The 14,331-nt window shown below is 36.1% G+C and overlaps 1 protein-coding gene across 1 annotated transcript in view; it reads right to left on the reverse strand.

Moving 5' to 3' along the window:
• LOC306882475 (neuron navigator 2-like) overlaps positions 1-14,331 on the reverse strand; it is a 204,246-nt gene that overhangs the window by 2,966 nt on the left and 186,949 nt on the right. Inside the window, exons 22-39 of the mRNA XM_079437118.1 lie at positions 12,958-12,981; positions 12,511-12,585; positions 9,259-9,342; positions 9,025-9,148; positions 8,594-8,754; positions 7,078-7,086; positions 5,665-5,831; positions 5,315-5,468; positions 4,993-5,155; positions 4,779-4,879; positions 4,591-4,686; positions 3,733-3,901; positions 3,400-3,635; positions 2,644-2,798; positions 1,962-2,033; positions 1,442-1,638; positions 1,216-1,334; positions 834-1,034 (exon numbers count right to left, since the gene is read on the reverse strand). Of these exons, the coding sequence (XP_079293244.1) occupies positions 834-1,034; positions 1,216-1,334; positions 1,442-1,638; positions 1,962-2,033; positions 2,644-2,798; positions 3,400-3,635; positions 3,733-3,901; positions 4,591-4,686; positions 4,779-4,879; positions 4,993-5,155; positions 5,315-5,468; positions 5,665-5,831; positions 7,078-7,086; positions 8,594-8,754; positions 9,025-9,148; positions 9,259-9,342; positions 12,511-12,585; positions 12,958-12,981 (2,307 nt within the window). The remainder of the gene's footprint in view (positions 1-833; positions 1,035-1,215; positions 1,335-1,441; positions 1,639-1,961; positions 2,034-2,643; positions 2,799-3,399; positions 3,636-3,732; positions 3,902-4,590; positions 4,687-4,778; positions 4,880-4,992; positions 5,156-5,314; positions 5,469-5,664; positions 5,832-7,077; positions 7,087-8,593; positions 8,755-9,024; positions 9,149-9,258; positions 9,343-12,510; positions 12,586-12,957; positions 12,982-14,331) is intronic.

Below are 14,331 nucleotides of genomic sequence, written 5' to 3' on the forward strand. Positions count from 1 at the left end.
ATGATTTTATTGAGCAACCAATTTCCAACTTCCAAGACCAATTTTCTTCTCTATTATGTCCCCAACATTTTTTTTTTGTGCGAGTTTTGCATTTTTAGCTATAAACTTGTGCAACAAACAGCATATTTTTGTAAATAATGCTGATCATATTCAATACCTTAGACTTCACTCATTACAGTAGGTGCCATTTTGAAAATCACTATTTAGTTTTTTCACTATTCCTTCAAAATTGATTGAGTTCACAATTGGTTCAAATGATCGATGGACCGATCCACACAAAGCTGCCTGTAAATGCCTGGATTTTTATTTTTGCCTATGTCCAAAAGTTTTGATGACACAAATTGCTGATGCTGACCCAAAGTCAGATGAGAAGCTGTATCTCAATAGTAGCAAAAAACTAGCAAAGCGAAACATGCTAGCACCATGATCTGAGGATACCTGCCAACTTTGGGGACAGCGTCACCTACAGATCGTGAGGTATGAAAAATAGTTATTTTTAAGGCCATTGCACACTGAGTCCGAAATTTTCGCATGCGTTTTTCCATTTTTTCGTATTCCTCATCCCTTTCTATTAAAATGCATGCTACGGATGCAAAAATGCAGAAAATCGAACATGATCCTATTTTTTTTTTTTTTATGATGGACGAAAGTTTCGGAGGCAGTGTGTAAACGTGATTGACACAATTTGAGGTCGTATTTATTTTTTAACGTGTGAAAATTTCGGACTGAGTGTGCAATGACCTTTACTCGTAACTATTGCAATGTTTGTCAGAAAATCATAAACTGTAAGAATAAACACTAAACTAATGCTTTTATCAGTTAGTGTTTCTCACCAGTGGGTCGGCATCACTGTCACTCTGAGTGCTCTGTTTGTTAAGGCCCTCTCTGGAGGCGGAGTATCCATCGAAGCCCACGTCCTCTGGGCGGAGCTGCAGCAAAGCTGGCCAATCAGGGTGCTGATGAGAAGCTGCCCATGGAAAAGTCTCCAGAACCCACAGAGCAGGATCCTCCCATGCAGCTCTGCGACCGTACAGCTAAACAAACGCAAACAAATAGACAATCGATAAATAGTTTGTTTTTATAAATTGAGAGCTATGGAGAGGCAAGAAAGAACTACTTTGTGTGAAGTCACTTTTATAGTGACATTTAATAAAGAAAAAGATATCAGTGACCGTCAAAAAGGCAGATTTTACTATATAAGAGGGCAAATGTTACCTGTAAGCCTTCTCTGACAGCCTCCAGCATGTAGGGGATGATGGAGTAGTTCCACAGGTCAGTGAACCAAACGCGAGAACCGTCCACATCCATCGGACATGATAGGAACAAACGTGGACCTGGATGAAGAGACATGAGACTCGCGTTCAACTCTTGCAGAGCGAATTAGTGACACTGGGAACAGTCTGTTAATATTTGGTTTCAGTATGGTGGGTTATCTCCGTACCAATGGTCACGTCAGATGAGCTGTGGGCCTCCAGGAAGCGGTTGAGGTGGTGCCAGACCTGAGGGATCCAGTCTATGATCTTCACCAGCTCCGGGTTACGTGTTCGGCTGCCGATCTCTGTCTCAATCAGCTTCCTCCTTAGAAACCGGCCCAGGAAACCTTTCACCGGCTCCATGTGATTAGCACACAGCACCCATCTAGGACAGAAATCACATGTTGCTCATGTTAGCATTTAATAGAAATACATAAACAAAAAGGGAACTTATTTTATATATATATATATATATATATATATATATATATATATATATATATATATATATATATACACACACACACATATGCGCACACACACTGTTCATTGAGATGTAAAGGACAATAAGAATCTCTTCATTGCTGTTAACAATTGCAATTGCAGCACAATGGCGCCATCTAGAGGTCACTCTATAGCAGTTTCCCCATTCAGGCCAAGGTATTATTTTAGGGCTAATTGAAGACAAATCAGAGAGCAGTTTTGTACCTGAAGTTATGATGAAGTTGCAGGTTTGGAGCAGAAGATGTCGCCTGACTCATCGTGCCGATTATATATGGGCTGCAAATACAGAGAGACAAAATAAAACCGTTAATGGCACACACACTTATTATTGCTGTGTTCATTAGTATGCTTTTGTTACACTGACTGTAGTGACATTATAGTGTGCACATAAATATTCTTTTTTTAATATACACTTTAATATACACTTTGTTCAAAAGGTTGGGGTTGGTAAGATTTTTAAATGATTTTGAAAGTCACTTGTGGCCACAAAATACAGTAAAAAACGATAATATTTTGAAATATTATTCCAATTGAAAATAACAGCTTTCTATTCTAATTCAGTTTAAAAAGTAATTTATTCCTGTGATGCAAAGCTGAATTTTCATTATCATTTCTTCAGCCTTCAGTGTCACATGATCCTTCAGAAATCACTGTAATATGCTGATTTGCTGCATCAATGTGGAAAACAGTTGTGCTGCTGTTTTTTGTGGAAAAGCAAAAGAACAGCATTTATTTGAAATAGAAATCTTCTGTAACATTATAAATGTCTTTGCTGTCACTTTAATGTCTCTACTGAATAAAAGTATGGATTTTTTTCAGAAAAAATCACATTGACTTCAAACATTTGAACGTATTTAATAAAAAAAATATAAAAAGGCAGGCTCACCAGCGCTGGTATTTGCAGTTAAGCAAGCCGTTGAAGATCTCCCCCAGTGAACTGATGTGATGAAGGTTGTCCAGAATGAGCACCAGAGGGGCTTCAGTGTCCTGTCCAGCAGCGCTGCACTGCTCCACTATATTTGCTAAGTACTGACGCAACTCCTAGCAAATAAATATACACATCTTTACTTTCTAATGTACAAGGATGGGTCATATCTTGTTAGCTAGTCATTTTAATTTTATGTTTTGTAGATAGAAGTTGCACGGGTATTTGTAGCAATAGCCAACAATACATTGTTTGCGTCAAAATGATCTATTTTACTTTTACGCCAAAAATCATTAGGATATTAAGTAAAGATCATGTTCCATGAAGATATTTTGTACATTTACTACTGTAAATATATCAAAACTTAATTTTTGATTAGTAATAGCATTGCTAAGAACTTCATTTGGAGAACTTTAAAGGCAATTTTCTCCATATTTAGATTTTGTTGCACCCTCAGATTCCAGATTTTCAAATAGTCAAATAGAAAGCTTATTTCTGTCTGCCAAATGACTAAATGTAAATTTATTCAGCTTTCAGAAAATGTATAAATCTCAATTTCAGAAAATTGACCCTTATGACTGGTTTTGTGGTCCAGGGTCACAAATGAATTTTCCTTGCTCTTTTGACATAGAAGTTATATAAACTAGAGTTTAAAATGATGTAGAAATGATACAAACAACTCGGCTCACAAACCAAGTAAAAGAGAGCAGTTCTCACCTTGCTGGATTTATGGTCGATGTTGAAGGTGACGATGTTGCTGTCACTGAGCAGTTTGCCCTCTCGTAGCGCCAGATGCTCTGCCAGTCTGTGGGCCAGGTAGGATTTTCCAGTGCCGCTGGGGCCTGAAAGGATGATCCTGCGATGTTCCTGGAGCAAAGACACGTAGCGCTGGAGCATTGGTTTGGGGATCAGCGTCTCGAAGACCAGAGAATCCTCAGACTGAGAGTTCACATCTGAAACGAGAGAAACACTCACAGTGTTAATAACAGCTGAAATACAAAACAATTCTGACAAATAATGAGAATGAATAAAACTTTTCATTGTGTGAACCTTTGAGTGAGATGTTGATTGTGTCATTCTCTCCCACAAGGTATCCACAGGGCAGGAGTTCAGGTGTGTCTGCTGCACTGGACCGGATCACATCTCCAATACGATAACCCTCCACACTGTCTGAACCCAGACCCAGATGACTGACCGGATCAACATGCCTGATATACTCCTACAGAGACAATCAGATAATCAATCCAACAGCTATCCACTAATTTTTATAAAATAATCAGGATGGCTGCTTTATGTTATATGGTAAACATCAACAGTCAAATATATCCAGGTCATATTTCACCCCTAAAATAATTAGCAAACATTTTCAATTATTTAGCAATTAATTTCTGTAAATTATTTTCTGTAGTTATCTGTAATGTGCTTTTATTCTTGCATAAAGCTACAAAACAAATAAGTAGCAATTATTTTTTTAAAATTAGCAATTACCCCCCCCCCCCATATTTTTGATATTTTCATAACAATTAAGGATATTTCCTCCATTACAAGAAATTGTCAGTAGTCTACTCTAACACAAACAAATCTCGTTCATTTAATTATTAAAAATATACATATTTAAATTGTGAAAAACATCTGTAAAGTAATTTTGTTAGTGTCATTATAGATGTTGGTAGTGTTTGTTGTACTGATTTCATGCTGATTTTGAAAAAATGAAAAAATACTTTGTAAAATGTATTTACAAAAGCAACTTAAAGTTCGCAAAAAAATATTTTTCTTTCTTTCTTTCTAGAGACTTCGCAAAAGATTAAGTACCCATAAAATAGTTTAATGAACCACTGTGTAATGCTTCTGAATGTAAACGGTTCATTATCAACAAATGATTACAGCAATGTATATGAATTCATTTACCTTAAACAAGCGCCGCACAACCCCATCCAGAACATCCCACTTGGTTTTTCCACTGACACCAATGCAGCCAATCAGAAAGTCCCGAGTCCTGCAGTCCTGTGGGAGACAGAAGACGCATCATTAAAACAAAAATCCTCTCAAATGGGGCATTTTTAAAAATCCTCCTGCAAAAAGGCGAAAGAGCTGACCTCTTTCCACATGACGTCCTCTTGAAGACTGACAACTAATTTCACATGTCTGCTCTCTTTACGCGAACTTCCGTCTCCACCAGAGTCATCCAACAACATGTCTAAAAGAAGACAGACTAGATCTGTAATGTTCTTTTAGGATTTTTTTTCTTGCATATAGCTCCAAAACAAACTTTAGGGAAAAAATAACAAAGAATAACATGTATGCTCATACCGAAGCTGGTGGACTCTGTGAGGTTGAGGCTGTGTTGAGAAAGGCCAGGCGTGGGGGTCAGGGCCGGGTTATAGACGGACACTTGAGAGGACACCCTGCTCCCACTGCCTTGGCTTTCCAACTTAAGACGATCATTTTCCACCTTTAACTTCTCGATCTCCACCTATCAGACCACCCACACAGTGATAAAATATGTAAGATTTCTCTTTTCTACTAAACAATAATGAAAAACACTGTTGCAAAAGGAAGCATCTCGGGTAATTGTTCTAATAAATCTGATTTGTGGTACTGCAAGAAGGTAACGTGAAGGTCAGTCTCACACCTGCATGCGGTTCATAACCTCCCGCAGCTGGTCCAGCTGGTGGGCGGAGCTTAGGGCTTCCAGTCGAATGTCCGTCAACTTCATCTCCTTCTCTCGCAGCTCGTTACGCAGCTGCATCACAGTCTCCGCCTCCCCATCCAGACAGTCTGACAGTCTACATGACAACACACATGTTGTTAGAAGAAAAGAGCACTTAGATGTTAACATAGCACAATATCCAGTATAAATATAATAAATATTTAATCCGATATTTATATTTTATTTCAGATTTATTTTAATTAACAAAATTGTTTTGAATAGTTTTATTTAATAATCCTGGTCCATGATGAGGACCAGGATTACACACTCACATTGAGCTGGAGTGTGTGTTGCGGAGCAGCAGGGCTGAGGTGCCGTTGTGAGGGAGTTTGGGAGAGGAAGGGAGAGAGTAATCCGTCATCTCCTCAATGTCTGAGTGGGACGAGGCTGATTTGGGTGATTTCTTCTTACTGAATGCCTGTTTGAAGGAGCTCCGCAGCTGAAATGACAACAGAGAGAACAGAGAGAAGATCATAAAGGTGACAGTTTCTCAAAAAATGACGAGGCAGCACTTAAATATGTGTAAGAGAAGCAGTACAGTGCAGACAGGGGAGTAAAACAGCAAAGGAGAAACAGCGTAAAATAAAAAGGCAGGGTTGAGCATCATTCATGTCAAAGATTGAAGATAAAGCAGCCATCTGTGTTGTTTTATGTGTAGATTTTAATGTGCTGAGCTTTTAAACTTTTATTTTAGTCATTTTGACAGTTATTTTAAACAGTGTTTACAATACAATAGTATTTATTTCTCTATAGTTACAAAAGTTTAAAATAAAAGAAAAAGTTAAACATTGATAACAGTTCAAAATCGAGATGTTTAAAATAAAAAACAAAAAATAAAAAGTTTACAATTAAGTAGTTTTAAATAAAAAGCAAACTGCTAAAAAAAATCAAAATAAGAAGTGCATAATCACAAGGTTTATTATCATGTAAAATCAAAATATAAAATTATAATAAATAATTTTTAAAGTTTAAAATAATATATATATATATATATATATATATATAAACAGAAGCTCAGAATCAAAAGGTTTATAATAAATGTAAAATTAAAAATAAATAAATAAAATCAAAATAAGAAGTGCATAATCACAAGGTTTATTATCAATAAATGTAAAATAAAAAATAACAAAATTATAATAAGTTTATAATAAAGTTTAAAATAATATATTAAACAAAGACGCTCAGAATCAAAAGGTTTATAATAAAATTAAAATGTAGTTCATAATCAAAAAGTTGTCAAATAAACTGTAAAATTATGTAAAATCTAAAAAAAATCTAAAAAGAAAATAAGAACATTATCAAGAATTTAAAAACTGAGAAGTAGTTCACGATCAGATAAATCAAGTACTTCATAGAAGTTCAAAGAAGAGGAATTTATCATCAAGAATTCAAGAACTCATGATCCCATTGACAGGTCATGGAACATTTCTGCAGACTTTGCTGTCCTGTGTAAAACTATACACTAAAATAAATGTCAGTTTAATTGTATAAATAAACATATAAATCACTGTAAGACATTATTTCAAAAAAGAGGGGAAAGGGGTTTGGAAGGACAGAGTAGGTGAGAGACAGACAGCAGGCTGAGGAGCAGTACATTAGTACATCTAAGAGTTAGCAGGGTTAGTGGTGTGAAGCTGGGCTAACCAAAGACAGGTGTGCAGGATTCTCTGTACACACACTCTTACCTCATACACCTGCCATATGAAGCGACAGCACAGCGAAAAACAAAGAGAGACACAGAAAAGCACATTCAGCCGTGTGTGTTTGTGTCCTGCACAGGGGTCTGAAGCACAAGCTGCATGATGTCAGATCACTGTCAGAGAGTCTTGTTAAATTACAACACATGTTTCACTTAAAGACTCCTCAAGACCAAGACAAGCCCCTCAGTGATTCGTCCACCAGGACCAATGCGCACAGAATAACACAAATCAACTGCAGGAATAGGGACTTACTTAAGCTCGTTACCATTCTCCAACACACTAGATGGCCAACTGTACTACCAGGCTAATATGACCTTTTTTTACAAACAGTAATGCACCTACAAAACTAAATGACCAATTTAAACACAACTAAATTCAGTCGAAAAATAATTGTTAGCAAAATTAACAACACAAACTGGGATTCTAAGCATTTAAAACTCAAACTGCTGGTGTCCACTACTGTTCAAAAGTTTGAAAGAAGTAAGTCTCATATGCTCACTAAGGCTGCATTTATTTAATCAAAAACACAGTAAAAACAGTAATCAGTTTAAAATAACAGGTTTTCTGATTGAATATATTTTAAAACGTAATTTATTCCTGTGATGGAAATCTGAATTTTCAGCATCATTCTAATATGCTGATTTGGTGCAAAAGAAATGTATTTTTTTGTCATTATCGATGTTGAAAGTCCAAAGGAACAGAATTTGGATTTTTTTAGCATTGTAAATGTCGTTCATGACACTTTTGCTCAATGCATCCTTATGGAACAGAATTAATAATTTCTTTTAAAGACAAGCAAGCTGACCTTAAACTTCTGAACAGTGTATATAAATCTACAAGGACTGCTAGCCTGTCAATGTTACACTTGTCTAAACATAACATGATAACTATTGTCATTATTATTTAACATACATATTCATATTCATATTCATCATCTGACACGTCACCTCCAGCACAGGTCACCAGCTACAGTCAGCATGATCCAGCAAAACAGGAAGTACAATATTAAACTCTATGTGTATGGTAAACTAACTTCCACTACAAAAAGTTTACTATCACACTAGATAGTTTGTTAGTAGTATTTATTTATATTTCAAGTTTTAGCAACTTCAGACAAAAACATAAAAGACAAATGTTAGACGCAAATAAAATGCATAATGAAGAAACACACGTTTGCAATGGTTGAACATTTCTTTCATTTACTCAGCCTCAAATTGTTCCAAACCTGCATGAGTTTCTTTCTTCTGTTGAACATAAAATAAAATATTTTGAACAATAAGGGTAACCAAACAGTTGATGGTCACCACTGACTTCTATAGTATAGGTGGGGACTGGAAAATGCCCGGTAACCAACATTCTTCAAATTATCTTCTTGTGTATTCAGCAGAAGAAAGAAACTCATGCCGGTTTGGAATAATTTGAGGCTGAGTAAAGGATTAGAGAATTGTCATTTTTGGGTGAACCATCTTTTTTGTTTTTTTAAATGTTGTTGTGTACACACCCAGTTCTTCTTCTTCTTCTTGCTGCTGGAGTCGGGGTTGTCTATGTTGGAGCCCAGGCTGGAGTGGCTGGTGGCGCTGGTGATGCTGGAGACGCTGTCAGACGAGTGCTGTCTGCGCATGCGCAGGTCTGGCTGCGCTCCGGGGGCTGAACCATTATTACCTGATAAACAAAAAGAGATTTTGGTTGACATCAAGTGTGCCATTTAGTGTTCAAACAGCAAAACTAAACAATACTGTACAATACATCAGAACACAGCAATGTCTGAAAACTATATACAGAATGGTCAAAATACATAATTTTATGTAATTATTCACGTCAAGGGAAAAGATAGATTACAAAAAAGTTTTAAATCAAACGTCAAGAGATTTCAAATATGAAGTCAAACTGAAAAAAAAAAAAGTCTTGATTTATTGATTTTCTTTTCCTCACCTGTGCGGTCATTCTTGCAGGTGAGTTCTGGAGTATTGATGACGCCATTGATGGCCGCTTGAGCCACTGCGTTTTGCTTCTTTAGCAGCTGAATGGTTTTCCTCAACTCGTTCAGCTCAGAGTCCTAACATACAAATATATATTTAATGACATTGCATCTACAAAATCATATTCTGTTTAAGTTTATTAATGAACAAGCGTGATCAATTCAAATGCAAGCGTGTTGATATTTACTTTCTGTTCTGCGGTCATGGTGAGGCTCTTGAGTCGGATGGTCATGTTGCCCAAACTCTGCTCAAACGCTGCCACCAGGTGGGCCTGTGGAGAAAAACAGGTAAAATTAGGAAAGAGGGTTCATCCAAGTTCAAAATGTTTTTTTTGCATGCATGCATGCATGCATCATAGCTGCACTATAATACACTATTCACATAACACACAGATATTGTGCAATCTGCCTTTAAGGTGGTTAAATTAAATGTCTAAGCAAAGCTTTCACCTTGAGATGATAAGAACAAATGCACTCGTTCAAAGCTGCATGAACTTCATGACCTGTGTGGGAGCTGCCTGGTTATTGAACTGTTCAACAGAAGCAGAAAAGCTTAAATTTCCATTTTCCCCCCATTTTTTCCCCAACAGTCCATTTCTCTGTTCTGACTTGAATTATTCTGCGTAGCCTCACAGTATATTATAACTTAGTCTAGTCTATACACGGTGGCCCCCAATAGTATTTATTTTTCATAATTGTTACTTCATTGATTTAATGATTATTATCATAATAAATGAAGTGATTTAATATCTAACAATATGACTTTTATCTGACAGTTTATTTCTCTAAATTGTGAGTTTATTTCTCACTGTTGTGACATTCATCTCACAAGTATGTTTTTTTGTCATGCAGCTTTTTTTCCTAATAATTGCACATTTTATTCCTCAAAATTATTTTCATTCAAAGCTGCATGAACTGCATGACCCGTGGAGCTGCCTGGTTATTGAAACGTTCAACTGAAGCAGCAAAGTTTAAACTTACTAAACACTCTTTACCTTTAAACAAACACTTAGATGTGGAAACTAAACTTTGGCCTGTATCAAAGACCTGCAAGCAACAACACAAACTTAATGTACCCTCTCGTTACAATTCACTTTCCTTCTATATCTAATCTTCCCCTTAATAATGAAAACAATTACAAATGATCTCTTAAATACTTTAAGAGTTTCAAGTTTCAACTGTTTCACCCAGACCACAATGATAATAAATGGAGATCAATTGGAGGCTTTTTAGTCCCTTAATTTTCAGACAATCTGAATATTTACATATGCATCCTCTAAAATTTCAAAATTGATCCCAAACACATCTTAAATTGTGCTCAGATAACAAAGTTTGAAATAAAGAGATTTTAAATATAAATTCTATTTTATATATATATATATATATATATATACCAAAATTGTCTCATTAATTCCTGTTTTATTTGTCATGAGATATTTTAAAGAAAATATGAGTCAAAGTTAAAACTTTCCAAGCTAATATTCCTAAACTATGGAAAAACGACCACTAAGCATACAATTTTCTTCTGGGTCATCACCTCACCTCACATCCCAGAGGGTCTTGGGAGCTGTCATTTGCCTCCGTAAAGCTTCCCTGTCTATATTTTTCTTTCTGAGAGGGAGCGTGTTTCTCTGGGCACCCATGGGAAGGGTAGCGGTTCAAAGGGAGCCAGATCAGAGAGCCGGTCCCTTCAGAACAAACATCACTAAAGCTCTTCTGCTGTTCCATAGATAGCTCAGATTCTGATAACTAAACTACAGCGATATATTAAGAAGCAGTGAAGCTCCTCCTAACACTGATAACTGAGACAGACAAAGCAAAGAGGCCGCCTGGGGCCTTGACATGTTTTACTGCCGTCTCAAGGGCCCTGTTTTTTTTTTTTAACCATTCTTCTTCTTTCTGTTTGGATATTTCTCACTGTTCTGTAGCTGAACACTCACTGAAGTGTTTTGTCTGCATAGCAGATATAATCATCAAACTGAAACAATGTTCTATATAAGTCTTACACACATAAATCATCTCATTCCATGCATGTCAAAAATTGACATTGTTCAAGTTTATGGCGTGCTACGTTACATCAGAAACCATTACGCACAAGCTTGAAATGGAATAAATAAACAATGCAGCAAAAATAGAAAATCTTGTCTGTTTAGTACACATTTAGTGCACTGATGGCTGTTAAGTACACAACTCTTCTTTTGTTAGTACATCTAAAAAAAAATCTTGTCTAGTTTGTACTTACAAGACAGGATTCCTTTGACTTAGGCATAAGAGACATGTCTTTATGATTTACGCATACGTTTATCTTTAGGAGAACATATAAAAACCACTGAACATGGTCTGCACTCCCCTTTGTCTATAGCTATAAATCATCAAATCAAACACAGCCCATTTCTCTGGTGGAAATCGCACGGATCTGTTCTGACTTGAATTATTCTGAGTAGTCTCAGAGTATATTATAATTTAGTCTAGTGTGTTATATTTTATAAATACAGTGGCATTTGTATTGTATTTAATAGTATTTAGTTTCACAATTGTGACTTTATATGTCATAAAGTGACTTAAATACCTCACAGAACTATCTCACAGTTACATAACTGAACTTAACTTTTTTCATGATTTTTTGCATAACTGACCTTCATACCTCAAAATTGTGATTATTTATGTTGTATCTCACATTAAATTTATTTCTCACAATCGTAACTTTTCTGATAATTTCAACTTTTATTCTATACCTCAAAACGACAACTATTTCTCACAAATGTAATTTTATATCACACGGTATGACTACACATCTTACAATTGTGATTTTCTTATATCTCAAAATTGCAACAATTTCTCTCTATTGTAATTTTATATCTCACAACTGTGACTGATTCTGACAACGTTTTCTTTTTCTGACTTTTTCTCAAAATTCTCTTAATTTTTCTCAAAATCTCAAAATTGTGACCATTTCTCACCTGTACTCTCAAAATGACTTTATATTTCAAAATGGTCACTTTTTTCTCATAATTGCAACTTTATGCCAAAACTTTATGCATCTCATGTTTTGACTTTATTTTTTATAATTGCAACTATATCATATAGTAGAGTGATCTTTAAAAACAGGTTTAATTTTTTTAAACATAACAGGTTCAACTACATGGGTAAGTATACGTTAAGTGTAGGAAGAGTTTTACAATAGCCAGTGTTGTTTAAGACATAGTGTTACTGTATGATAATATAACGACAAATGGAAACTACAATGAGGTCATGATCAACGCTAACATAAATCACATACACAACCCACACAGGCGTCACTGCGATTACGATAATACCATTTATAAGATGCCTCAGGATGAAAACTGACACTAGATACTGAATTGTGAATTAATCATGCCCTGTATATATAATAAAAGAATAAAGAGCAGTCTCAGAACTATGTATCTGTGTCCACCTACATTGGCACTAAGTTGCGTTGTCAGGGCGGACACCTTTTCCTGGGAGGCATCCAATTCTCGACGCAGCTTGCGGATCTGGAAAGAAAAAATGCAGAAGAGAAACGGGTTGAAAAGAGGAAGAAAAACGCACAGATGAAAAGAAGAGGAAAAGGAGGCACACACAAGGGATCCAGGTGTGTCGTGGAAAGAGAACTTTGTAATTTGGTATCAAAGGGGGGAAACAGTTTGCAGGTGTATGTAGAGAATAGAGGTGTGTTGCACAGGTGGATGTAAAGATCACAGAGATGTGCGACGAAATGAGAGCCGACCGTGAATCCACCCACAGTTTGTGTTCACAACAGGTCAATGGTGGTGAATAAACGCGCTACAGGTGACGGCAGTGCGGTTCACAGGTATGTGGGGGGCCGCGTGTGTGTTGTTTTTGCGAAAGGAAAAACATGTCCTCACCTCTGACTGTGATTTCTCCTCCGTCTGTTAAAATGAAAAGATAGAGTAGTTACTGGCATGTTTAAACAGCGTATTTGCACAGCTTTTCTTGTTTAACAGTTGAAAAATGAGCTGCTTTCTCTCCTGAGGGTATAAAATGAACACCAGAGACAGCAACACACACCTGAAAGTGAACAGAATGATAACCCTAAAGCTCTAAAGAGGGACTTTTCCTTTTCCTGTGATTTATGAGCTAATCTCTACTGGTACACCAGTGGACAAACAGGATGTTGGACACATTTGAATATGACTGAGTGTTGATAGTAACACTAAAGTTGGTAACTAGACAATGGGAATCACCCAGAAGCGCGTTAATGATACCGACACAAAACACATACGCAAAAAGCTTAGTTTAAATACACAGGTGTGAGAGCACTAGTAAATATGCTTCTTTTTAACAATACAAATATTTCATTTAATTTACAACATACTGTATTATGAGTATACAGTGAAAAACAGAATTTAAAAAAATAAAGTTTGTGTAATTACAGATTCAGTAGAACAAAGAACACCTGACCTTTTGTACAAAATTAGGAAATTAGCTTATTTGAATAGTGATCTAAAAATAATGTCCAGTATTAAATATTTCTGATTCATATCATTATTTCACATCATATCTTTTTTTTTTTTCAAATCTTAAAACTTGTTTATTTCCAGATTTGAAATCTAGATTTTTGAAATCTTCGGGTGAATAAGCATGCTTGCTGACAAATGACTGTTCTAGACAACAATAGCATACTAGGGCTCTTTGTATGTCGTCTGGAAAACACGCATGTAATGACATCCACTCTAATGATTTTCTTTACCGTTGACACCTGTCCGACAGCTAGACTGACAATGATGGTCAAAATAGCAGTATTGTCTGTCCGTCACAGCATCATATGACATGTGGGAAAAGCCCAGTGGCGTCTAGCTGGTTTCGGTTTAATCAAATCTTGCTTTTTGTAAATGTGTTTGATCATACAGACTCAACGTGGTGACTTTATCATTGCAACTCTGACCAGAAGAGCTTTGTTTGAACTCTCTGATCTTTTGTTGTCGCTGAGACCTAAGATTACCATGCTATTCTATCTGGCTTTTGATGAACGTTCAGTACTCTGCGGTACAGACTTAATCTGTACTTTCAAAAGCACCACAGAGTATTTCATGTTTGTGTCTAAGAGACGCTATGTTTCTGCATGACAGCTGTTTCCCACATACACAAACAAACACACCTTACAGCCTCCAACTTCAGACAAATCACTTTATACAGACTGTAGAGTAGAATTCTCTGCTTAGGAAAGTCCAACAAGATACACTTTTCAAGTCACTACAGACTTTATTTACTGGTACATA

The sequence above is a fragment of the Barbus barbus genome (genome assembly GCF_936440315.1).
Source record: "Barbus barbus genome assembly, chromosome: 2".
Taxonomy (NCBI): domain Eukaryota; kingdom Metazoa; phylum Chordata; class Actinopteri; order Cypriniformes; family Cyprinidae; genus Barbus; species Barbus barbus.